This window comes from Mustela lutreola, chromosome 4 (genome assembly GCF_030435805.1).
Source record: "Mustela lutreola isolate mMusLut2 chromosome 4, mMusLut2.pri, whole genome shotgun sequence".
In the NCBI taxonomy this organism is placed as follows: Eukaryota; Metazoa; Chordata; class Mammalia; order Carnivora; family Mustelidae; genus Mustela; species Mustela lutreola.
The window spans coordinates 179,741,386-179,767,711 of NC_081293.1; the positions used below are offsets into that span (position 1 = coordinate 179,741,386).

At 48.9% G+C, this 26,326-nt stretch overlaps 1 protein-coding gene across 2 annotated transcripts; it reads left to right on the plus strand.

Moving 5' to 3' along the window:
- Positions 1-4,047: 4,047 nt before the first annotated feature.
- On the plus strand, positions 4,048-25,544 carry SMO (smoothened, frizzled class receptor). Of its 2 annotated transcripts, XM_059171823.1 has the most exons (13): positions 4,303-4,392; positions 16,605-16,715; positions 17,390-17,595; positions 18,309-18,518; positions 18,805-18,977; positions 19,327-19,546; positions 19,649-19,772; positions 20,983-21,075; positions 21,521-21,629; positions 22,414-22,599; positions 23,018-23,166; positions 23,650-23,784; positions 24,030-25,544. In XM_059171823.1, exons 3-13 carry the CDS (start codon positions 17,449-17,451, stop codon positions 24,461-24,463), a joined length of 1,980 nt encoding a protein of 659 aa, XP_059027806.1. In that variant the 5' UTR covers positions 4,303-4,392; positions 16,605-16,715; positions 17,390-17,448; the 3' UTR covers positions 24,464-25,544. The 2 variants fall into 2 exon arrangements, with proteins under 2 accessions (XP_059027805.1, XP_059027806.1); XM_059171822.1 differs by lacking the exon at positions 16,605-16,715 and having other exon boundaries at positions 4,048-4,392.
- The last annotated feature ends 782 nt before the right edge of the window (positions 25,545-26,326 follow it).

Genomic DNA, 26,326 nt, shown 5'->3' on the forward strand with positions numbered 1-26,326 from the left:
TAGTACACAAGTCTTTTAACTCCTTGGGAGATTTATTTCTATGTATGTAATTCTTTTAGGTGCTCTATAAATGGAATTGCCATTGTAATTTCCTTTTCAGGTTGTTCACTGCTCATGTATAGGAACACAATTGACAATGTCTCATGTTTTGGAAAGGAAGAAATAGGGACTTAGAATAAGTAGTTCAAAGGTCCTTGGCTAGTAAGGCCCAACTTGAGTCTCTAACTCCAAATCTATTGTGCTACCTCTCAGAGGAGGTGGCTTACCTGGCCCCTTTCCCATTTTGTCCTTTCTCTGACTTGATGCTCTTAGTTGCAAATTAAGACACACTAGAAAAAGAAGAAAATGGAGCACTGCAACAATTAGGCTCGAAATTCTGGCCAGTATGACAACTGAACCATAAGGAGGCAACCAAATTCTTAAGGACACCCATGACATTCCTCAGATACATTCACGTCCATTCTTTTTGAGTGGAGGGCCCAGAGACAAATACCAAAGAGTCAACATTGAATGTGTGACCTCAAAATGCCAAAATGGTTGGTGAGAATGACTCAGTAATCAAGAAGCCACTTGTAGCCAATCAAGTACTGTAATGCATGGTCAACATAGGAGAGTTTCTCACAGCCCTGACCAAAGGACTGTGTATGTAGATGGGGTTAATGCTCTTGAGGAACTGGGTGAGGTGCCCTCTGCAGCCCACCACCAGGTTGAGACCAGGAGTGTGTCACGTAACACTGAAGAGTCTCTAACGGCCATGGCAGTCTTCATATGCCTGCAGGAGGGGATGGATGAACTTTGCCCAAGACTCTGAACGCCATTCAGGAACCATGAGGTATTTTTCCAAAGTCCCCACTGAATACTTTTCCTCCTTTCCCACACCTGCTGTCTCACAGGATTTCTGAGTCTCCACCTCCTGCAAATTCTGCAGAACAGCACAGGAAGTTTAAATGTGGGACCATGACTCTTGTTGCAGCTGCCACTGATGGGAACCTGGCCCAGTGGCTGTGGACAGTGCTATGAGAATTTCCTCAGTCCACTCTCCTGCTGCCCCTTGCCTTGGCCAGCAAGATACCCAGAAAGGAATGCTGAAGCCTGGTGAACAGAAGTATACTTCTATGTCTGCTTCTATTACACACATATACACACATACAGTGTTGAGAAATCAGAATATCTTCTCTCTCCTCTCGAAGGAAAGAACATTCTGGCCAGGAGATAACACCTTAGGATCATCTCAATTTACCCTCTTCTGCCTCCAGTGTAAAGGTGCTCTATTGCACTCTTCCTCATACCTGCCAAGAAATCCCAGACAAGAAATGATAGTCTTCATACCTAATGAATTACTAACATTTTAGGTGGAGAAGTAAGGAGTTGCCCGAGCACATATGTAGGTTCCTCCTAATATGCAGAATACTGAGGAAATCCCCCAGCTGCTTCAGTAACAACCAGATAGAAGAGAAGTGAAAAAAGTTCACAAAGCAAAATGTCAGCATGGTAACCAGGTAACTTTCTCTGTGGCTCAGACTTCGGACATGTTATAACAGCATATCATTTATATCACAGACAAAATTTAATAAAGTAGGTCATAATGCTTTAAATTACTTTTCTAGCAGGAATATGATGCTCTAAGGACACAATCTCTTCCCACTTCTTCCATAAATCACTAACGACTTCCCTCAAAATGGTCCTTTGCCTCCAGCTTCTTGCCCTTCAGACCACCCTCACATTGTGTCATTAATACTCTTAAGCATATCAACCCTTCGATTAAAAGTCTGCACTGGGGGTGCCTGGGTGGCTCAGTGGGTTAAGCCACTGCCTTCGGCTCAGGTCCCAGGAGTCCCAGGATCGAGTCCTGCATCGGGCTTATAGCGCCTCGGGGAGTCTGCTTCTCCCTCTGACCTTCTCCCCTCTTATGCTCTCTCTCACTCTCTCTCTAATAAATAAATTATTTAAAAAAAAAAAGTCTGCACTGTTTCCTTGTTGCCAATAGAATTAAACCTTATTTCCTCTCTATCCCATTTGAGGTTTCTTACCAATCATTCTTCCTCCTTATCCTCTACTGTGTCCTGATCACCAGGCCAGTCATGCCCTGGGGTAAAGTCATAGTTTCCTGCACTTGTAATGGCAGCTCTGCTCCTCTCTACTTTTCTGACTCCTCCTTCTCACACTTCAGGGCTGGGTTCAAATCCAATCTCTCTACACACACCAATCTCTCCCTGCTAGAAATTCCCGTTGCACACTCACTGTGCGCCTCATTTTGGCAGCTTCTTTACTGAGTGACCAATATGCATGTATGACTGCACTAGATGCACTGTAACTACAGAGAATAGAACAAGGTCACTGCCCCGGTGGAGAAGACTTAGCTCCTTTATCATGATATATTGCTCTCTCCTGAGGGTAAAGCTACTTCCACGGTCAAATGCAAGTTCTCAAGTTCTACAAGGATATCATGCTTATTATGGTGCTAGGGACATCCCAGGATTTCAGAAAGACTTACTAAATTGAATTGAATTGAAGCTCTCTCTGTGTCTCTGTCTCTGGGGCTTACCTACTAATTGAGGACAGTAGCTCAAGTGTAATAGCTAATTTGTTCTTAAATGGCCAAAACCTAACAAAACTCATCTACTTCAGCTGTGTCGAAGGGGTAATGGTAGGGGTGAGAAAGGAGAAACCATCCCAGCCTGTTGCAACATGGAAAAATTGCTCCATGTAAGTCCACTCCCCTGGAGGGACCCCTAGCCCTAGGTGTAAGCTTTGCAGAGTGAAATTAAGTGTGGTGACTCAAAGCTCCACAAGAAAAGGAGTGAGGAAAGGCCAAATGAGTAAAATAGGGAAGGGGAGCAGCAGAAACTTCCTCCGCCAGCATACAAGCAGCAAGGGCCATAAAAAATGGAATGGCTTCCTTTGAACGTAACCAAAGACATGCCAGGGTCAGTCATTGGAAACCACGGTTCACACATCACACATCTGTAGCAGTAAAGGCTGATGTTGGTACGTTTGGTTTCCAGACACCTGCTTTCATAGGTAACAACAGCCGGGCAGCTGCCCCGAGTGACTCTTGAGTTCATCTCTCACACCCGTCCTGAGTTGGAAGGATTGAGACAAGCGAGTCCACCAAACCTTGGTTCTCTTCCGTGGGGCTCTGGGACAAGTCGAAACAGAAAAAGTAACTGGCGAGTTGAGGGACCGGGCAAGGATGTAGTAAAGACTTCTGCTGACTTCAGGCATCGCCGTCTCCCCCATTGTAAACCAGAAGTCTATTCCCAGCAGAGGACCAAGTCGAACGATCCTCAGGCCTATCAAGGTGCCCGCTGAGTCTGGTTGCAGCTCCCGGCCACGGTTTCCTCCCATCTCTTGCCCCAGGGCGCAGAACGGTGTCACCAGAGCCCCCTGGCCCGGGCCCCTCTGGGCGCCCGGGACAGTGAAGCTCGCGCTCCTCCTCTCTCGCATCCCCTCCCCTCCTCTTCCCTCCCTCTGCCAGTCCCTCCCCAAGCCGTGGCGGAGGTGGGGCCGGGCTTGGCTCTGCGAGGCCCGTGCATTCCAGAGAGCCAAGCGAGCTAGAGCAACAAAGGAGCCGGGAGTCGGTGGGAGAAGTCAGGGGGCTGCGGCGCGCTCGGGCGAAGGTGGCGGCTGGGCCGCGGGCTGGCGCAGAGGGAAAGCCAGGGAGCGAGTCCCCCCCACCGCCGGCCCGCTCCTGGCCTCCATCGCAGGGCCGGGAGGTAGTTTTAATGGTGGAAGAGGGAATGGGGCTGGAGATTGGGGGCCCAGGGGGCTCCCGGGGCTGAAGACAGTTTGGATTGCCCGGAGAAAGAGGAGAGAGTTGTGCATCCCGGCCGGAGCCTCAGCAACCCAACATGGGCCCCGGGGTCCAAAGTTTGCGAAGTTGGGCGCCGAGGGCCCGCGGCGCGCGGAGCGTCCGAGGGGGCCCGGCACCGGACCTGCGGGGCGCACAGGTCGCCTGAGCCACATCCGCGGCCCCAGGGGTTGCGTGTGTGGCCGGGGGGCTCCGGAGAGCGGGCGGGGGCGCCGGGGCTTGTGCTGAGTTGGCGGGTTTGGCCATGGCCGCTGCCCGCCTCGCACGGGGGCCGGAGATCCTGCTCCCGGGGCTGCTGCTGCTGCTGCTGCCGCTGCTGGGGGGCCCGGGCCGGGGGGCGGCCTTGAGCGGGAACGCAACTGGGCCTGGGCCGCGGAGCGCGGGCGGGAGCGCGAGAAGGAGCGCGGCCGTGACCGGCCCTCCTCCGCTGCTGAGCCACTGCGGCCGCGCAGCCCCCTGCGAGCCGCTGCGCTACAACGTGTGCCTGGGCTCGGCGCTGCCCTACGGGGCCACCTCCACGCTGCTGGCCGGGGACTCGGACTCCCAGGAAGAAGCGCACGGCAAGCTCGTGCTCTGGTCCGGTAAGCGCGCGGGAGCCGGAGCCGGGGCTGCAGTGGTGGGATGCGGGACTCTTGCAAAGAATAGGCTCGGGCCTGAGCCTTGGCGAGGGCGGGAGCTGCGCCCGGGAGAGTTGGAAGAACACAGTCTGAAACTTTGGGTGTCGGATGGGACCCTCGGTGAGGAGGAGGGAGGGCGAGGCAGTGGAGGCAGCGGGTCACAAAAGGCCGGAGCAGGGTGGGTGCGCCAAGGATGGGGGGGGGGAGTGCATGAGGAGGGGGCTCAGAGCCACGGGAAAGGACGTTTTTTAAAGAAATGGAGCTGCTCCCCACGTAAGTGCCGCCCTGGAAGCGGGGTCCTTGGGGATTTAAGGCGGTGTTTAGATCTTGGAAAAGAAACCGACCGGGAAATCGAGTTGGAGAGGAAAAAAGGAAAGATGGAGTAGAAGATTTAGGCACCGAGGGACGGGGTGGGGGGAAAGAACTGAGTGAAATTTGTGGCGGAATCGAGACCCCCTGGTGTTGAGTAATTAAAAGTTAACCAGAAATTTCTAGAAATCTTGTTTTGGGAGAACAGGAAGTCCAGAGAACTGTGATCTTGTTCTGTTTTTACAGGAGATTTCACTGTTTCCTCATCTGAAAAATGGGGACTCTGATCCCTTTCTGAGGTTGTGAAGGAATGAGACTGTTCTAAGGATAATATTTGTGTATTCTTTGGAAGTTTGGATCCTCAGGCGGGTCAGGGCTGCGGGAGGACACTTAAGTCTGGGATGTTGAGAGCCTGTGGAAACTTTCAAAGTGGTCCGAAGTCCCAGAGCGCTCACCTCAGGGTAGGATTGTGGCCAACCCGCAGAACTGCAGAGTGAACCCAAACAAATCCTTCCTTAGCAGTGCAGAGTGGATTCTCTCCCCACTTGTCACTCATCTGGGTTGGGGGCCTGAAGGGCCTGGGGATGAGAACCGGTCTTGTCATCCCTTGTTTCTAGTCAGTGTGATTCCAAAACTGTCCTTGAAAGAGAAAATCAAAAGTCAGGAGCCAGTTTGGCAACCTACTTTCTTGGGCAGTTCTGCCCTGGGGGCTGATGATGACCCTGAAGGAGGGAACATACGTAGGCTGCCTGTCATTGTCAGCTTGGCCACTAGAGTTCTCAGAGTCATTGCTAGATGTGGGACAAAGCCATGTCATTCCTGGCCTGATATTCTCTGGCAGATGTCAGATGAAGAACTTGGAAGATGGTACTCACCATGGAGCTACATCCTTACTAGGTATCAGGTTCTAAAGTCGGCATGTAGGCAGAAGCCATATATAATCAATGGTAGCTTTGAAAAACTTGTAAATTACCATAAGTTCTACCTAAGTTTGCTTCTGCACTCCTTTTATGGTAATATGTTTGTAGAAATGTATAACATATAGGAATGTATAGTCTATGAGAAGGGACATACCTAGAAAATATAATTTTAGTTTTCCAAGTTACATACATGCAAAAGAGCAGAAGACTGAAGGAATAAAAAAGGAACACAAAAGAAAAGTAGAAGCAGGGGCGCCTGGGTGGCTCAGTGGGTTAAGCCTCTGCCTTCAGCTCAGGTCATGATCTCAGGGTCCTGGGATTGAGCCCTGCATCATGCTCTCTGCTCAGCAGGGAAACTGCTTCCCCCTCTCTCTCTCTGCCTGCTGCTCTGCCTACTTGTGATGCCTCTTTCTTTCTCAAATAAATAAATAAAATCTTAAAAAAAAAAAAAAAAGGTAGAAGCAAGCTTCTTTGAGCCTTACCTGAAAGAAGGCCTGCGTTTAGGAGGCAGTGGAATGGAAAGTCAGGTCTCTCAGCACAAGGAGCTCACCCAGTTCTGAGTTGGTCACACTGAGAGGATATTCATGCCCCATCCCCCCACCTCTCTGTCCTTATTTATTTTGCAGGGGCCCGGGCTTGAATTCTCCTAAGTTAAATGCATGTGTGATGCCGCCCTTCTGTAGGTACCATCAAATCAAGGAGATAGGTCTGGACCTCTTTCCAGTCCATACTCCTGAGAGCAGCTGCTGAACAGGTCGAAGTAGGTTTGGCAGGAATATTCGGGAATTAGAACCATCTGCTGGCTGTGCAGTTTCGATCCTTACTAGCTGGGCCTCTGGTGGGGCAGGGTCTGCTTTGGGTCTGTTAGGTGTTCCCGGCAGTGGGGTCAGAAGCAGATGGTGGTGCAAGCTGGGTCAGTGGTGGGTAGGAGAAATCAGAGCCAAGTGTTAAGAATCACAGACAGGCCTTTGGCCGGGAGCCCCTGGTGAGAGATTTGTCCTGTCCTGCGTGAGAGGTCTTCATTTGACCGTGTCTGAATGGTCAGTGTCGCCTGGCTCTTGGAGGTGTTTTTGTGGGTGAAGAATGAAGATGATCTAAGTTGTCTTCATCTGTAAACTTTTGAAGGTAGATCCCTGTCCTTCACTTTTTTTTTTTTTTTCTTTTAGCCTCAGAGTTCTGAGTACACAGCCATCCACTCATTCATTAAATGAGGCATAGGGTGCTTGCTGTATGTCAGCGTGGATCAGGTTCTGGGGTGTATAAAGACAAGGAGTACAGACATGATCCCCACCATCAAGGAGAAAACAGACAAACACTTTAGCAGTTCCTGTGAGAGGTATTGTGACAGAGTAGGGTGCTGAAGGAACACAAAGAATTTTGGAGAACAAGGGAAGACCCCCAGAGGAACTGACCTTAAGCCTATGAACTGAGAAATAGGTAGGAATTACTTGAACCAAGGCAAGGTTGGATTGGGAAGGAATAGGAAGAGGAGACAGTGTGCAAAGGTAAGGAAGTCAGAGGGATTGGTACTTTTAAAAGAGTGCAAGAGGGTGCCTGGGTGGCTCAGTGGGTTAAGCCTCAGCCTTGGGCTCAGGTCATGATCTCAGGGTCCTGGGATTAAGCCCTGCTTCCGGCTCTCTGCTCAGTGGGGCTTCTCCCTCTCTCTCTCTGCCTGCCTCTTTGTCTACTTGTGATCTCTCTCTCTGTCAAATAAATAAATAAAATCTTTTAAAAAATAAATAAAAGAGGGCAAGAATTTTAGCAGAGCTGGATTGACGCATGTGAGGGATAGAATTATAAGAGATGAGACCTTGAGAGTTAGAAAGCAAAGGGATTCATACCCCATATTGAGAAGTTTGGATGTTATCCAAGAGATAATAAGGAGCCACTGAAAGCTCTTGAGTGAGGGAGAGATGTAATCAAGTTTGCGTTTTAGAAACTCTTTGAATTTCTCTCTTTTAGATACTCTCTTTGAGTATTGTGTGAAGAAGCCATGGGAGGAGGGAGGGCCTGGAGCCTGGTTGCTTGTCTAGGAGATGGTTAAAATAGTTCAGGTGAGAGTTGATGGTGGTCTTGATGGAGGTGGGGGTCCATCATCCAGAGATGATGGGCACGGCTGAAGGAAGTAGACAGATCCCAGCCTTTCAGAGCTAGAACCAGTGGGCCTTGCCGAGGAGTTGGACGAAGGGATGAGTGACCAAGAGGACCTAGGTTTCAGGCTTGCGAGGAAGGTGGTATCATTACCTCTCTTTCTTTTTTTTTTTTTTTTAAGATTTTATTTATTTATTTGACAGAGAGAAATCACAAGTAGATGGAGAGGCAGGCAGAGAGATAGAGAGGGAAGCAGGCTCTCCACTGAGCAGAGAGCCCGATGTGGGACTTGATCCCAGGACTCTGAGATCATGACCTGAGCCGAAGGCAGTGGCTTAACCCACTGAGCCACCCAGGCGCCCTATCATTCCCTTTCACTAAGCTGGGAATCCTGGAGGAGAAGTAGGTTTAGGCAAAAAGCGTGGTGTCATTTGGGCCATGTGAATTAGAGGTGCTCTGTGGACACCTCTGTGGAGATTACTGGCAGATTTGGAATAGGTGTTGCTGAAGAGAGCAGCCGCTGTGTGCTTCCTCAGCCTAGAGTTTTTGGTAGTATGCCATTGAGCGAGGAAGTTTATAGCTCAGGCTGGACTGTAGAGAACTCAGGTCCCTCCTATATCTTTCGACTCTCTGGACTTGGGCTTCTTCAGGCACTCAGCATCTTTCCCCATTATAGCTTGAAATGTCTCTTCACATGCATTCCCAGCTGACCAGACAAACATAATATACAGGCCATGGTCCACCTTGGGCCAAATCTGGTTTGTTAAATGAGGCAAGGAAGCAGAGACCTGCGGCTGGTGAGGGAAATAGGTCCCTGACAGCCAGCACGTAGCCTCTTCGACCACTGCTGCGCTGTGTGTGCACAGTAATGTGTGGCCTTGCTGCCCAGCTGGGGAAGCCAGAAGAGAGCCACAAGAGAGAAGAGAAGCTGGGAGGAATTTCTCTTTTCCTCTCAGACATCTGGTTGAGGTGATGAGAGGAGAGATGGTGGTGGTGGTGGGTTGTTTGCAGGGGCAGAGCAGTAAGAATTTCCCAAGAGCTATTCCCAAACCTGGCTGACAAGGAGAATCAGTTAAGATATATATACATATATTTATAGATCTATAGATCTGTATATAGAAGGTATGAAAATACAGAAAAGCATCTACTGGCCCAAGTTTTCATTTTTGCTTTAGATTTTTCACTTTTTAATTGATTTATTTTTAAAGATTTTATTTTTAAGTAATCTCTACACCCAATATGGGGCTTGAACCCACAATCTCGAGATCAAGAGTTGCATGTTCCTCTCACTGAGCCAGCCAGGCGCTGCAAGATTTTTAACTTTTTAATTGTAAGATGCTGTATATACATACATACAGAAAGTGTGTAAAACGCAGAGGTACTAAATAACAAATAATTATAAAGGGACACCTGAGTCAAGAACTAGACCATCATGGGCTGCTAGAAGCTCCCCTTTCTTTTCCTTTTTTTTTTTTTTTTTTTTTAAGATTTTATTTATTCATTTGACAGACAGAGATCACAAGTAGGCCAAGAGGCAGGCAGAGAGAGAGAGGGGAAGCAGGCTCCCTGCTGAGCAGAGAGCCCGATGTGGGGCTCGATCCCAGGACCCTGGGATCATGACCTGAGCTGAAGGCAGAGGCTTTAACCCACTGAGCCACCCAGGTGCCCCTCCCCTTTCTTTTTCAATCACATCTTCTTTTCTTTTCTGGAAGCAACCACTACCCTAATGTTTTTGATTACCAATTCCTTTTTCCTCTATAGTTTTATCATCTAATTTTGGAATCCTTAACAGTATATTTCAGTTTTGAACGTTTTAGAGTTTTAAGCAAATCATGGTATGTGTTTTTTGTTTTTTATGTCTGGCTAGTTTTGTTATACATTCTTTTGTAAGTTTGATCTGTGTTATTGCAACTTAATTTTTTTTTTATTGCAAAACAGTATTCCACTGTAGAATATATCACAATCTGTTAATCCATCTTGTTGTTGTTAAACATTTAAGTTGCCTCTTAAATTTTTGGCCATTGTGAATACCATTGCCAAAAGTATTCTTCTATGTATATCCTGGTGCACCTGGGTCAAATTTCCCTAGGTACCTACTTAGAGGAATGGGATTACCAGACAATAGGGCATGCATAACCTTCACCTTTAGTGGGGAATACAAAAAAGTTCTCCAAAGTGGTTGTACCAACTTAGGTTCCCCACTAATCCCACGGAAGAGTCACCATTGCTCCACATAATTTCTGACCCTTGGTGTTGTCTAGTCAGCCTTTTACATTCTTGACAATCTGGCAAGTATATTGTGGTATGTTTTTTGGTTTTAGTTTGCATTTCCCTGATAACCAGTAAGGTGAAGCTCCATTTCAAATGTTTACTGGCCATTTGGATTTTTTCTATTATGAAATGTCTGTTCACATCTTTGGTCCATTTTTCTATAGGGCTGTCATTTTCATAAGATTTGTAAGGGTTCCTTATTTATGCTGGGTATGAGTCCTTTATTGGTTGTGTGCATTGAAAATTGAAAAGGCTTGCCTTTTCATTCTCTTTGTGACTTCTGTTAGACAGAAGTTCTGAGCTTTTAGGTAGTCATTTATGAAGCTTTTTATGATTACTGCTTATTGTCTTATTTTAAAAAGTCTTTTCATGGGGTGCCTAGGTGGCTCAGTCGGTTAAGCTTCCTACTCATGGTTTTGGCTCAGGTCATGGTCTCAGGATCCTTAAGTTGCCCCACATGGGACTCCCTGCTTAGCAGAGAGTCCGCTTCCCTTCTTCCTCCCCCTCTGCCCCTCCCCACCCCTGCTCATGCACACATATACACACACACACACTCTCTCTCTCAAATAATTAAATGAACCTTTAAAAAAGTCCTTTCATAACACAAAGTCATAAACTTATTATCTTGTGTTTTCTTCTCAAAACTTTTTAGATTCTCCTTTCAATTTAGACACGTAATTCACTAGTTTCATACATGTTGTCTCAACATAATTTGTTAAAAGAATATCCTTTCTCCACTGCTCTGCCATAAATTAGGTATCCAAATATCTGTTTGTTTCTGGGATCTTTATTCTGTTCCATGGCTCTATTTTGTCTATCCGTTGCCAATATGTATCATCTTAATTGCCATATCTTTTTTTTTTTTAATTATCATATCTTTATAGCAACATCTTTTACCTTCTTTGGGCTATGAACCTCTTTGGCATCTGGTACAACCTATGGTCCCCTTCTCAGTATAATATTTTTATATTTATAAGGCAAAACACATGGGATTAAAAAGGAGCATATAAGATTACAAAGGAAATTAATTGGGCACCCAGGTGGCTCAGTTGGTTTAAGCAGCTGCCTTTGGCTCAGGTCACGATCCCTGGGATCAAGCCCCACATCGGGTTCCCTGCTCAGCAGAGAGCCTGTTTCTCTCTCCCTCTGCCTGCCACTCTGCTTGCTTGTGCTCTCTCTCTATCTCTCTGTCAAATAAATAAATAAAATCTTTAAAAAAAAAGATTACAAAGGAAATGAATTACATTGAAATATAAATATCAACTATATTAAAACAATTTTGTGATCTAACATACATGTGCTTCTTTTTTTTTTTTTTTTTTTTAGATTTTTAATTTATTTATTTGACAGAGAAAGAGAGATCACAAGTAGGCAGAGAGGCAGGCAGAGAGAGAGGGAGAAGCAGGCTCCCTGCTGAGAAGAAAGCCTGATGGGGAGGCTTGATCCCAGGACCTTGAGATCATGACCTGAGCCGAAGGCAGAGGCTTAACCCACTGAGCCACCCAGGAGCCCCTATATGCTTCTTTATTAATACACTAAGTAAGATGTACTGTGAGTTTAAGATATTCATCATAATGTCAAAGTGGAGATAAACAGTAACAATATTTTGAGGTATCTGTAACAAAAATGAGCATTTGTGATAAAAACACAAGTACTGATAACATCACTATAGTATGTGGCTTCTATCCATAATTGAAGGCAAGGCTAAATTTGTTATATCTAATTTTTTTTCCCATCCAAGTTCATGGGCCCCTTAATTCTCCGTAAGAATTCTTTCTGAGTTCCAAACCAAGGACCTCCACTTTTTTTTTTTTTTTTTTTTTTTTTTTAAGATTTATGTATTTGAGAGAGAGAGAAAGAGGCCAAGTGGGAGGATAGAGGAAGACGGAAAGCTGGAGTCTCAAGGACTCTGTGGTGAGTGCAGAGCCCCCTTGCGAGGTTTTATCTCACCACCAAGAAATCATGATCTAAGCCAAAACCAAGAGTTGGATGCTTAACTGACTGCATCACCCCAGCACCTACCACTGTTCTTATAACACTTACAGTGTTTATGGTACACAGTATCTAATAGAGTTTGGCTTATTCTTGATCCTTTATGTTTTAATGTAAAATTAGTTGGTGGTGGTTTTGGTGGGGATTGTATTGAATATACAGACTAATTTGAAAAAAAAAAAAAAAAGACATCTTTACAATATTGAGCTTTCCAATCATTTCATTATATATTTCTATTTAGATCTTTGATTTTTGCAGTTTTTAAAATTTTTGTGCAGTGTTCCAATGTAATTTGTTAGATACAGTCCTAAATACTTCATTTAAAAAATACTATTATAGTCCCCTTCACATTGCATTTTCTGTTTGTTGCTGACATTTAGAAATACAATTGATTTTGAATCCAGTAAACTAGCTAAATTTATTCTACACACATAGCCATCTCACTTGTGAATGAGTTTTGTGTCCCCCTTTTCAAGGTGTATATCTTTTAATCTTTTTTGCCTTAATGTACTACTTAAGAAACCCAGTACTTAGTTAAATACAAGTGGTGAAAGTAGCAATTCTCTGTGTTTCTGTATTCTAAAGCTCCCCCCCCACCGTCCTTCACTATTACGTATGATGTTTACTGTAGGTGCCTGTACTTACATTTTATCAGATTAAGGAAGTGTTCTTTTATTCCTAATTTGCCTATTCTTTTTATCTTGGTTGCGTGTTGGACTCTATCAACTACTACATCTACTGATATGATCATGTGATTATTTTTCTTCTTTAATCTGTTAATGTGGTAATTGCATTGATTGAATTTCCTAATGTTAAGCCAATCTCAGAACAATGGTTTTCAACTTGGCTGATCATCAAAACCTCACAAAAAGTTATTTTTAAAGTTTCAACTGTGGCAGCGCCCCTGGTGGCTCAGTCGGTTAGGCATCTGCCTTTGGCTCAGGTCATGATCTCGGGGTCCTGGGGTCAAGCCTAGTATTGGGCTCCCTGCTTAGTGGGGAGTCTGCTTCTCCCTCTTTCTCTGCCCTCCCTCCATGCATGCTCCCTCTTTCTCTGCCCTCCCCCCTGCATGCTCTCTCTTTCTCAAATAAATAAAATCTTTTTTAAAAAGTTGAAATCAGGGTGCCTGGGTGGCTCAGTGGGTTAAAGCCTCTGCCTTCAGCTTGGGTCATAATCTCAGGGTCTTGGGATCGAGTCCAGCATTGGGCTCTCTGCTTGGCAGGGAGCCTGTTTTCTCCTCTCTCTGCCTGCCTGTCTGTCTACTTGTGATCTCTCTTTGTCAAATAAATAAATAAAATCTTAAAAAAAAAAAAGTTGAAATCGTGGGGCACCTGGGTGACTCAGTTGGGTTAAGCCTCTGCCTTCAGCTAGGGTCGTGGTCCCAGGGCCCTGGGATTGAGCCCTGCATCAGGCTCCCTGCTCAGTGGAGAGTGTGTTTCTCCCTCAGCCTCTTTCCCTGGCTTGTGCTCTCTCTCTCATTCACTCACTCTCTCTCAAATAAATAAATAAATAAATTCTTTTAAAAAAAGTTGAAATTGTGGCAAATATTTAAGAAGTCTATGAATATAGAAAAATGCCAAAACTAATAGGACACTTGTCTTTATTTTTTTCTTTTTGTTTCATATTTTAATAAAATCAAAGAAATAATACAGATAATGTTGATGTCCTCTTCATGTCTACAATTTTGTTCCCTTCTCTAGGGAGATTCCCCCATCTCAGTCATTTGCATATTTATTTTTTTTTTTAAGACTAATTACTTCTAAAAATTGGTAGTAAGCACATGTACAAAAATCAAAAGTAACACAAGTTAAATCCTTCCACTTCTGCTTCCAACTACTGGTTTCCCCTTCCTAGAGGCAATCACCAGTACTGGTTTTTGTGTGTCCTTTTAGAGATATCTGACATAGGTATAAATGTATTTGTGTCCTGAGTTTTTTTTCCTCCTACAACCAGTAGTAGCCTGCTCTTCAGGCTGTTCTCACTCAACCATATTCATTTAACTAGATGCATTGGAGATAGTTAGATTTCAGTGCAAAGAGTTCAACCTTGCATGGTGTCCTATTATATTGATTCATGATATTTTATGTAGTTGGTGTCCTATTGATGGCTATGCATTCATGTCGTTTCTACTCTTCTGCTGTTACAAACAATGCTGCAATGAATAACCTTATGTATTATCTTTATAAACGTGTCAAGTGGGATCACAAGTATAAAATTTTGATAGATAATGCCAAATAGTCTCGACAAGTATTTATTAATTTCTGTTCTTACTAAAAATATATGTGAGTGCCAGTTCCACCAAAATTCTTGTCAATACGTTTTCAAATGTTTTCATCTTTATCACTCTGTAAGTTAAAAAATTATATCTCATGGTAGCTTTATTTCATACTTAGTTTATTAAGAGTGAGATGGGGGCACTTGGGTGGCTAAGTTGGTCGGGCATCTGCCTTTGGCTCAGGTCATGATCTCAGGGTCCTGGGATCGAGTCTCGCATTGGGCTCCCTGCTCAATGGGCAGCCTGTTTCTCTCACTCCACTGCTTGTGCTCTTTCTCATGTTTTTTCTCTCAAATAACTAAAATCTTTAAAAAATTGAGATTGAATGTCTCTTTATGTGTTTAAAGGCCATTTTTATTTGATCTTTGTCTTTGCCTATTTTTCTATAGGATTATGAATTTCTTTCTGATGTGGAAGAGCTTCATGCACATAAGGAAATTAGCTCCTTACCTGTGATATGGATCCAAAATACATTTTCTCAGTGTGTTGATTTTCTTATGATTTTATATTTTACTTTACTGAATTTATCTGTTCTTCTGAAGTCTTAAAATCTTCTATTTTATGGCTTCTGAGTTTTGTGTCATACGTCAAAAAGCGTTCTTTATTTCAAGATTTTAAAAACCATTTCTCATCTTTTCCTCTGGTGCTTTAATATTTAAAACTCGTGTAGTCATTTTGATTCATCTGGAATTTATTTTTATGTAAGAAATGGGGTAAGGATCCAAATTATTTTTTCCCTAGATAGTTCTTTTAATATTTCTTTAGTTATCTTTTCCTTGGGGAGTTTATTTTTAAGGTATAAAACAATATTTAAAATAAGAAAAAAAACGAAAAACAACAAAATTCCACATTTTTAGAAGTTGAATACTGCAGATATTACAAAATGCTGAAAAATAACACAATGCTTTTATTAATCCACTGCTTGCTGCTCCTCAAGAATACATTTTGGGGCGCCTGGGTGGCTCAGTTGCTAAGCGTCTGCCTTCGGCTCAGGTCATGATCCCAGGGTCTTGGGATTGAGCCCCACATCGGGCTCCTTGCTCTGTAGGAGGCCTGCTTCTCCTTCTCCCACTCCCCCTGCTTGTGTTCCCTCTCTCACTGTCTCTCTGTGTCAAATGAATAAATAAAATCTTTTAAAAAAGAATACATTTTACTCCAGCCAGCCCCCCCCCATTTTAAATATATTGTTCAGTAAACATGCAGTAACATTCACTTTTTCTTTGTTGTACAGCTCTATGGATTTAGACAAACACATAGTTACGTAACCAGCCACTACACTCAAGGTAGTGACAATCCCATCAGACCCAAATATTCCCTCGTGCTGCCCCTTTGTAGGCAAATTCTCGTTCTACCCAACTTCTGGCAACCACGGCTGTGTTCTCCATCCATACCTACTTGGTGAGAATTTCTGAGAGTGGGTTTCTCCATCTAGAACGATAAGGGTCCACAGGTGATTTTGATTTGAGTTGGGTCTGGGAACAATTAACTAAGGACATTGCTGCTGCTTCTTTCTTTTTTAGAGTTGTTTTTTTTTTTTTTTTTTTTTAAAGATTTTATCTATTTATTTGTCAGAGAGAGAGAGAGAGAGCACAAGCAGGGGTGCAGCAGGCAGAGGAAGAAACAGGCTCTCCACTCAGCAGGGAGCTCTGGGATCATGATGTGAGCTGAAGGGGACGCCTGACCTACTGACCCACCCAGGCATCCCAGGACATTGCTTTTTGCCAGGAACTTGCTGTGTGCCCTGGGAATAGCCTTTGGGGTAGTGTGAGCTGTGAGTGGTCAGAGATCGCCAATGAGTAAAACAGCTGGTATTTCTTGAGTGCCTCCTGTCTGACGAGTACCACGCTAAACACATTCAGTACATTCCCATGAGGTAACTCTATTATCCCCATTTCACAGATGAGGAAAGTGAGGCTAGAGATAAAGTAATTTGCCCAAGATCACACAGCTGAGAAATGGTAGAGCCAAAGCTTGGACCCAGGGAGGTTCATTGTAGTTTCCATGCCCTGTATCCCTCTACTGTATTGCTTTCCTCCCAAAAAGGGCAGATACGTGCCCCATCACCTCCAGCCTGGCAGTGGGGCAGTCACCGACTTTGGTCTAACATTCTTAGAAACTTCTCCTAACACAACTTCCTGTGTGGGCAGCAGGTGTTCCTGAATCAGGGAATGACTCGGGATGGGCAGTGGGGGCAGAATGCTGAGTGCGCCTAGCCACTGGGGAGCAGGGGAGAGGCCTGGGTTGGGACAGGGGTGCCGGGAGACCTCTACCTGTTTCTGTCTTGCTGACAACACATTTCCTCCCTCTGCACTGGACAGAACCTCCTCTATTTTTCTCCATCTGATTTCCTGCTTCCTCCTCTGGCTTTGGAGGACTCCCTGACTACCTCTTCTTAAGCTCCCACCTGTTCTCTGTTTCATCTCAGCTCGGTAAGAGGAACAAGGATCCTGGGATCTGGGCGAGGGACCACATCTGGTTCCGGTGCATGAGCCCCTCGTGGGGTGGGTCCCACCACCTCCCTTTCCCCTGGAAGAGACCTGTAGAAGGTTTTAAGAATGCCCCTGAGAAGGTAAAAGGCAAGTCGACTTGGGGTTCTCAGCCAGAGGCACTAATACTCCCTGGCAGGGCATTTGGAAATGGAGGCTGCTTTTTAAAAACTTAAATTGAATTACCAGATACATACAGAAGACTGCATGGATCACAGGCTTGCTTTTCACAAGGCGAGCACACACACGTAACCGATGCCAGATCGAGAAATGGAACGTTCCCAGTATCCCAGAAACTCCTTTTCAGGCCTTCTTCCAGTCACCGACCCTGGAGGAAGGGCAAGAAAGAGGGGCATTTGGGGGTTGTCATCATGACTTCGGGGTTCTGCTGGCATTTAGTGGCAGGAGTGTAGGGAGGCTAAAGTTCCTGCACTCTGTCGGACAGTCCTGCAGCACCAAGAATCGTGCTGCCCAAATGCCCTGTTGGGAGACACCGTGCTGGCGGCTGCTAGCGTTGTGCCCTAGAGACTTGCCTTTGGCCTGGGAGCCGCTGTGACTGGGGGTCGCTATGCGGAGGGCTTTCACTGCAACGTATCCATACTGTTGCCTCCCTACAGGCCTCCGGAATGCCCCCCGCTGCTGGGCAGTGATCCAGCCCCTGCTGTGTGCTGTGTACATGCCCAAATGCGAGAATGACCGGGTGGAGCTGCCCAGCCGTACCCTCTGCCAGGCCACCCGAGGGCCCTGTGCCATCGTGGAGCGGGAACGTGGCTGGCCTGATTTCCTGCGCTGCACCCCTGACCGCTTCCCTGAGGGCTGCCCGGTGAGTGCTTTGAGGGGTAAGCCCCAGGCTTAGGGCAGGGCCCTCAGAGAAGGAAGGGACAGGGGAGCTCCCTCTCTACTGAGAGACCCCATGGAGTCCAGGAGCCACGTATCCAAACTGACGTTCATGGCTAGTCCTGTCCGTTAAGGATTATCTGCTTATTTATAAAAGATAACTGTGTTCAACAAATATTTTTGGAGCACCCACTCTCCTAGGTATTGGGGGGTTTCAGGCGTCATGGGTGATAGGAACGCCTTCTCCAAGAGGGTTATCATGTATTTAGGGAAAGATGGCAAGTACACATACAACAACTAGAGACACGGAGACAGGAGGGTGATCTTCTGGTGTAAAGGAGAGCTCAGAAGTAATGACAGCAGCAGTGATAATACTGGTTATTATACTCACTACCTGTCAAATACCATATGAGCCGTTTACATCTATTTCTTCATTTAACCCTTACCTCACACCGTGAAGTAGGAACAACCCTCTTTTAGCTGGGGAAGCTGAGGTAACAGGTCAAATAATTTGCTCCGGACTATTGATATCATTTGTCACCGAGGGGCCGGACTGGGATTCAGAAGCTGGAGGGCTCTCTCCAGCTTGTGCTCTCTGGCAGTCCGCTGTGCTACCCCTAGGCCTCGTGTTCAACCAGAGGGCGCCCCCTGGGCCCCTTGCTCCCTTTTGCACTGCCTTCTCCCCTTCCCTTATGCCAGAATGAGGTGCAGAACATCAAGTTCAACAGTTCGGGCCAGTGCGAGGCTCCGTTGGTTCGGACGGACAACCCCAAGAGCTGGTACGAGGACGTGGAGGGCTGTGGGATCCAGTGCCAGAACCCGCTGTTCACCGAGGCCGAGCACCACGACATGCACAGCTACATCGCCACTTTCGGGGCAGTCACGGGCCTCTGCACGCTCTTTACCCTGGTCAGCGAGGGGTGGGGGGGGTCGGGGTGGGGTTGCAGGCCTGGAGGGGGATGGCGGGGAGAATGGTCAGGGGAAAGGGGGCCTAGAAGGCGCAGCCCATAAAGTGGGAAGGAAGTGGATTGTCAATTGGCTGGGCTGCAGGGGCAGAGGGAGGTGGGGAGGCAGTGACCCGATCTGGCCCCCAGGGAAGGGTCTGGAAAGGAGGGGCCCCGTGTTCAGACCAGGGCGTTTGTGGCAGCAGAATCACCCTGACCTCATAGAACGGCCCCTCACTTCTCTCTTCCAGGCCACTTTTGTGGCTGACTGGCGGAATTCGAATCGCTACCCCGCTGTCATTCTCTTCTATGTCAATGCATGTTTCTTTGTGGGGAGCATTGGCTGGCTGGCCCAGTTCATGGACGGCGCCCGCCGGGAGATCGTCTGCCGGGCAGATGGCACCATGAGGCTTGGGGAGCCCACGTAGGTGTCTTGGGGACCCAGAAGTGAGGGTGAGGGGCAGAAGGCTGAAATGTGTGTTTCCTGCAAAAGGGACAGGTTGGGCTTGAAAGCGAGATTTTAGTGTCAGATTCAGCTCTGCCCAGGGTGCCCAAATATTCCAGCAGGTTCTGGAATGGGCTGTGATGGTTTGCATCTGCTCCAAGGGGCATCTTTCCCACCCAATTCGAATCTCCCTGCGTCCTGTCTCCAAGCCCTGACTCGTAGGGAACCTCCAGACCTGAGAAGCCAAGGGTCGGGGGGACAGGGTGCAGAGAGCTGATGAAGGGAGTACAGAATGACCTCACCAAGAGACATGTCACATGTTGCACAGCTCCAACGAGACCCTGTCCTGCGTCATCATCTTTGTCATCGTGTACTACGCCCTGATGGCTGGTGTTGTCTGGTTTGTGGTCCTTACCTATGCCTGGCACACCTCCTTCAAAGCCCTGGGCACCACCTACCAGCCTCTCTCCGGCAAGACCTCCTACTTCCACCTGCTCACGTGGTCACTCCCCTTTGTCCTCACTGTGGCAATCCTTGCCGTGGCCCAGGTACAGTGACTGGTAGGGAGCTGGGGACGTGAGTGGAGTGGGCTTGGGTGAGGGGTCCTGGTGAGCCACTCTGTCCCATCCACTCACCCCTTCCTGCCTCAGGTGGATGGGGACTCTGTGAGCGGCATCTGTTTCGTTGGCTACAAGAACTACCGATACCGGGCCGGCTTCGTCCTGGCTCCGATTGGCCTGGTGCTCATTGTAGGAGGTTACTTCCTCATCCGAGGTGAGTGAGCATTTGGGGACAGTGCCAGCTGGGTGTCAGAATCCTCTGGGCACCTGCTCTGTGGAAGTAGGAGCTAGGAGCTGCCAGTTCTGCTGCCTTTGCAGTGGGACCTCCATCAGCTCACCCGGGGCCTTGGTGCAACGTGGAAGGTGCCCACTTGAGGCAGACACAGTGTCATGGCCCTTGGTGTCTGGACAGGGAAATGCAGCCCCTTACTCCAGGCCCAGGGGCCAGGGCTCACAGCCTGTGGAACAGATCCCGAGCTGGGTCCCTGGGGCAGCTGCCCTCATGTGCTAAAGAGTCTGCCCTGCCCCCATTCACCAGCTCAGGGCCTTCGGTTGTGTGTGTGCACCCCGAATTTCTATCTGCTCTCCACCTCTTAGAGCCTGGCTCTTCATCCATTCCCTACCCACAAAGTTTCCACAACACACACAGATTCACTGTTCCCTCATTTCCCATCTGAAGCCGCCACCTCCGCAGTGAGCCTCCCTCTCTTCTTAGCTCACTCATGTTGCGTTTTCTTGGTAATCTTCAGCTTCCTTCCCCTGTGCTGTCAGCCTTCTGTTCAGCCCACCTCTAGCTGGCCGTCTCTGGGCCTTGGATGCATGTTTTGTATCTGCTGTCCTCTATGGTCACCACCAGCCACATGTGCTGAAACTCGTCCAGCCCGAGCTGTGTCCTGAGTATGAAATTCGTGCTGTATTGCAAATACCTCGCACGGAGAAAGCAAACCATCTCACTAATAGTTTGTTCTATGGGTTCCATGTTGAGATGTTAATTAAATAAACAATGACATACTGCTTATGAAACGTATGGAAGTCAGCACTACTTGCATCTGTTTACTTCTTTCCTGTGGCTGCTGGACGGATTGAGACTCTGTATGCGGCTGACGTTATGTTTCTGTTGGCTAGCACTGTTCTAACGTCTCTTTCTGTGCCTTTTCCATCAGCACAGCTTTGACCTGGCTGCCTTGCTAGAGCAGGACCCAGGCCCTTCCTCTTCCTTGTTGTCTGTCTGTCCTGGACTCTGCCCCGGTCTTTCCAGTACACAGCACATCTCCCACCAACTGTGCTTCTTTTCTCCAGGGTCTCCAGTTCCTCAATCTTTAAATCATAGCAGTAATCAGACTGGGGACTCCCTGCTGTACCCAAACCTCCCAGGAGAGAGTGGCCTTGCCCCCACTCATGCCTGGGGTCTCTCTTATGTTCAGGAGTCATGACTCTGTTCTCCATCAAGAGCAACCATCCCGGGTTGCTGAGTGAGAAGGCTGCCAGCAAGATCAACGAGACCATGCTGCGCCTGGGTGAGTGGACCCCCAGGGCTGTTAGCCTGAGATGCTGGCCAGTCCAACATTGTACCCTCCTGGGGCTGTGGGTCCTGCAGGACAGGGTCTGGGGGGAAGCAATGTCAGTGATACAAGTTAGCAGCCAGGGGGACAAGACAAGGCTTTGGGGCACGCGCACGTGTGTGTGTGTGTGGGGTGGGGTGATGGTGGTAGCAGCTCAAAGGGACCTTCTTGGATGGAAGAATTCAAGTTCACACCCGGACTGCTTCCTCGTGCCCCCTGCTCCACACTTGGCTCAAGTGCCCTTTGGGCCTTATTTTGGAGAACACAGCAAACTGAGCCTGCCATGGATTCACCCCAGACTCAGCTATCTTTCAGGCCTGAGTGGGGCAAATACCTGGTCCCCACTGCCACCCCTGCACCTGGGATTGGTAATGCTCTGTCCCACCCTGGACCTCCGCAGGCATTTTTGGCTTCCTGGCCTTCGGCTTTGTGCTCATCACCTTCAGCTGCCATTTCTATGACTTCTTCAACCAGGCTGAGTGGGAGCGGAGCTTCCGGGACTATGTGCTGTGAGTGTGGGGCTGGGGGCTGGTGTGTGTGTGTGGTATCAGCCACCATAGGAGCTGGAGCCAGGATTGCAGACCCTGCCCTTCTTGTCCCTCAGCCCCGGGTTCCTGCCTCCCATGGCAGGTGAAACTGCCTCTCTCCCTCTGGGCGCCCAAGATGTCATTTGCTCTGTAATCTGCGAACACGGCAGATGGCATTCCTTCCCTGGCTCAGCTCTGCCCTCTTCTCTGCACGAGCCACAGTCTGGCTAGTGTGTCTGTAATGGCGACAACTCTATGTTGGCTGCTCTCACGGAGCCTATTATAGAGCCCTGCACAGAAGTAGTTGCCTCTCCACGATAGGTTAACAACCTGTTAATGCTTGGCAGCTTTGTCTGTGCTTTTTTTGTGTCCCCATGAGAGGAATCTGAGAGTAAGGCAGCTCACCCGCGGAAACACTTGCTCATGATGGCAGGAAGGACAATTACGGGGCTCATTAAAATGGACACCAGTCCCTGTCCTGGCTGCCTCTGGCTCTTCCATAAAGGCTCCAGCTTCCAGTCTTTAAACCACACTGATGCCTGGTCCTCCCCCAGAGATTTGATTTAATTGTCTGGGGTGTGACCCAGACACTAGTAGTTATTAAAAGTCACTCGAATGTCCCAAGTGACTAACGGGCACCCAGGGTGGTGAATCATGGCTGTGGGGTTTAGCTCTTTCTGAAGTCTTTGGATTGATTGCCTGGGTACCACTCAGGAGACCCAGAAAGTCTCGCTGTCTGCTGCCCGCCTCCCCGCCCCCACCATAGGTGCCAGGCCAACGTGACCATCGGACTGCCCACCAAGAAGCCCATCCCTGACTGTGAAATCAAGAATCGCCCTAGCCTCCTGGTGGAGAAGATCAACCTGTTTGCCATGTTTGGAACCGGCATTGCCATGAGCACCTGGGTCTGGACCAAGGCCACGTTGCTCATCTGGAGGCGCACCTGGTGCAGGTGGGGTCAGGAGGCAGCTGGTTCTGACTGTGTGGCCTTACTTTCTCAGGTTTGGTGTCCCCGCCGATAGATGTTATGGGGTCCCTGGTGTCCTGGCAGTCTGGGGCAGGCCAGTTTTCTAAGGGTCTGCGCTGGGCTGCCTGAAGCTGCCTTCTCTGTGGCTCAGCACTGCCCCCTGGTGACATCTTCTGTCCTTGGGAGAACGGATTGTGTCAGCATCTTCTAAGAGTGGAATGATCGGAGTGGTTTGAGTCCTAGATAGCATACTGGAGCCCTGAATTCTATCCCCACTTCTTGGGGCACTTGGGGCCCTCTGGAAGCTGCTTCCCTGGAGGGGACGGCTTTACTGATCTTTCACAAGATTTGGTGGAAAGTGGCTGCTCCTCCCCTTTCCCTCCCCCACCCCTTCTGCTCTCAGGTTGACTGGGCAGAGTGATGATGAGCCCAAACGCATCAAGAAGAGCAAAATGATTGCCAAGGCCTTCTCCAAGCGGCGTGAGCTGCTCCAGAACCCAGGCCAGGAGCTCTCCTTCAGCATGCACACTGTCTCCCACGATGGGCCTGTGGGTGAGCTTCGGGCCCCTTTATTCCACTGGAGCCCCTCAACACCCATAGTACCGGGGCCCCGTCCCCCTGTGCTGGTGTGGACACGTGGGCTGTCTGGAAGGCTGCGAGGAATAAAGCACCCCAGCCTCTTCTTACACACTTAATTCTCTCCAGTTCCCCTTTCCTCCCTGGCTTTGCTGCCCTCTGCTTCGGCCCTTGGGTCTGCTTGCTGGTACTTTGGTTTCAAAAGGACTCATCTCCTCTCCCTTCTTCTGTCTTCTCCAATTGCTCTCCCCAGGCTAGAGTAAGTGAGGGTTCCAGGAACTGGGCTCCAGGGCTCTAGTGAAGCCCCCACTCTTCAGACTAGGACTGGGTAGAGCACTGTGATCACCTGTGTGGGCTTTCTGGGCTTGGTGGACGAGGAGGGAGATGCTGGGAGAAGGTAAGGGAGGAGCCATCATCCAAGGCAGTCACGATGCTTAGCCTTTCCTTCCATCCCCTCAGCGGGTTTGGCCTTTGACCTCAATGAGCCCTCCGCCGACGTATCTTCTGCCTGGGCCCAGCATGTCACGAAGATGGTGGCTCGGAGAGGAGCCATACTGCCCCAGGATGTGTCCGTCACCCCTGTGGCAACTCCAGGTACAAGGAGGCAGGCTTCTGTAGGAAGGTGGGGGGCATGGAGGTTGGGGAGTTCTTGGGACTAGAGCACCAGCAGCTGCCAGAGGGGAGGAGAAAGGAAGGCCCTGGTGGGTCTAGAGTGTGGGGCCGAGGCATTAGAGACCTAGAGTTGTGGGTCTCAGAGTTCAAAAATAGGGTCTGAGGAGAGAGGGAGTGATGTGGACGGAGCCAGCATCCCAAGCTCCCGTACTCTCTCCTGCTGTCAGTGCCCCCCGAGGAGAAAGCCAACCTGTGGCTGGTTGAGGCGGAGATCTCCCCAGAGCTAGAGAAGCGCCTGGGCCGGAAGAAGAAGCGGAGGAAGAGGAAGAAGGAGGTGTGCCCACTGGCACCACCCCCTGAACTTCACCCCCCTGCCCCTGCCCCTGCCACCAGCGCTGTTCCTCGCCTGCCTCAGCTGCCCCGGCAGAAGTGCTTGGTGGCTGCAGGGGCCTGGGGAGCTGGGGAATCCTGCCGACAGAGAGCCTGGACTCTGGTCTCCAACCCTTTCTGCCCAGAGCCCGGTCCCCTGCAGGATCCATTTCTGCCCAGTGCCCCAGTTTCCACGGCCTGGGCTCAGGGCTGCCGGCAGGGGCTGGGGCCCATACACTCCCACACCAACCTGATGGAGGCCGAGCTCATGGATGCAGATTCAGACTTCTGAGTCTGGAGCGTGGGACCTGGGCTAGCAAAAAAAAAAATCTCACATTCTGAGGTTCTTCATCTTCCCCGAGAGTGCTTCCCCAGGATCTTGTCTTCTGGAGAACCTGAGGGTACAGTGCCCTCCCAGGAGGTTTCTCTCTGTCTGGCCCATGGCAGTGGGACTGTGGGAAAGGGCCCTGACATCTCCACGGGTAGGCCTCATCCAGGGAAGGGCCCTGGAGCTTGGGGTCCTTGTTTCTACCCTGCCAGCTGGAGTCTGGCTGGCAATATCCATCTGCTGGAGGAGGGGACAGTAACAGTAGACGGGGCGACACCACCCAGAGTGGGCTGTGGTTGCCAATGAGGCAGCCAAGCCCATGCCTGACAGACAAGTGCTGGCTGCCCTTTTCTGGCCCTCTCAGACCAGATGTGTTTCTTAGGTCATGAGCCCTTGGTCTAAGTGGGGACAGGGCTCCCTTCTCCTCCTTCCAGGTGATTGTGGAGCTGGAAGTGCCCATTCTCTTACGGGCTATACCGTCTCTTCACAGGTGTCCAGTTGGCCCAACCCCAGGCCAGTAACCCATCCTGTGGGCTCCCGCAGCCTCCTTCCCCCTTTCCCTTTTCAGTTCAACCAGGCCAACCTCTTCCCGTTTCCCGTTTGTTGATTAGGACCCAGAAATTCTGCATGCTCCACCCCTCCCCCAGACCCCTTCCCTTTGATGCTGGGCTCCATCTCCAGGTGAGAGATTGGTTCAGCTACGGAGCCTGGGCATGTTGTAGGAGCAGTGAGTGACAGGGAGCCTCTGGGCCCCTGAGAGACACGTGTTATCTCTTCCTCTCATCCCTCTGGTGGGGGATCGGTCCTCTGACTTGAGGGGCTACCCTGGGAGGCTGCTGGAGGTTCAGCCAGGCAGGAAAGCTTCCTTCAACTTCCACAACTGATGGGTGAGGAGATTCCCTCCTCTCATAACCCCTAACTCTGTCCCCGAGGCCCCAATATCAAGAACCAGACAGCAGGAAGCTGTAGGAGCTGGCTGGGTTCCAGATCGGGAATAGGGATGGGGAAAGGAATACAAACAGTAAATAAAAGGTTTTTGTATAAACTCTCAGTGTGCTTCTTTTTCACAGGCCCTGGTCTTGGGCAGGGCACTTGACTGGCTCAATCATTAGAACATGTGACTCTTCATGTCGGGGTTGAGAGTTTGAGCCCCACATTGGGCGTAGAGATTCCTTAATAAAATAAAGTAAAATAAAATACCATCCATCAGCCCTGGTCTTGACCTGTTTACCTTGTCCTGATGGCATATGTTCCCCCTCTTCCTCCTCAGGCTACTCTGACAGGCCGGCAGCTTGGTGCTCTTCAGGTCACAACTGACAGATGTCAGGCTGATGCCCACTTAGTGTGCTGGCTGTCCTTCCCTGCTAGTCGGCTCCCTATGGACAAAAGCTCTTCTGTGGCCACAGCTGCCTCACTAGGGACTGCCCAGAAGGTGACTGAGCAAGAACATGTAGCTTGCCTCAGCAGTGACGTTCGGAAGCAAGGGCCCCCTGCTCGTGTCGGTGAGCATGGCTCCAGTGGCAATCCTGGGCCCTCACGTCTGGGGCCCTCTTCCTTCCTAAAGAGGTGTCAGTAGGACCGATGCTTTCTGATCCACAACTGGGTAGTCAAAGGAATTCAGACTTCCCTGAGGGAAAGCCTGTTAGCCACACTTCCTTCAAAATATGTCAGTAGAAGATTGGGAAGTGGGTTGCAAGGACTCAGGATCATGTGGAAAGGATCCGTGGAGGAAAGAGGGTGATACCCACAGACTGGGAAGGTACTGTGGAGTACGGATCAGGTTTGTTTATGTGATGGGAACGTAAGCATTGTGCCCAGAGCCAGATT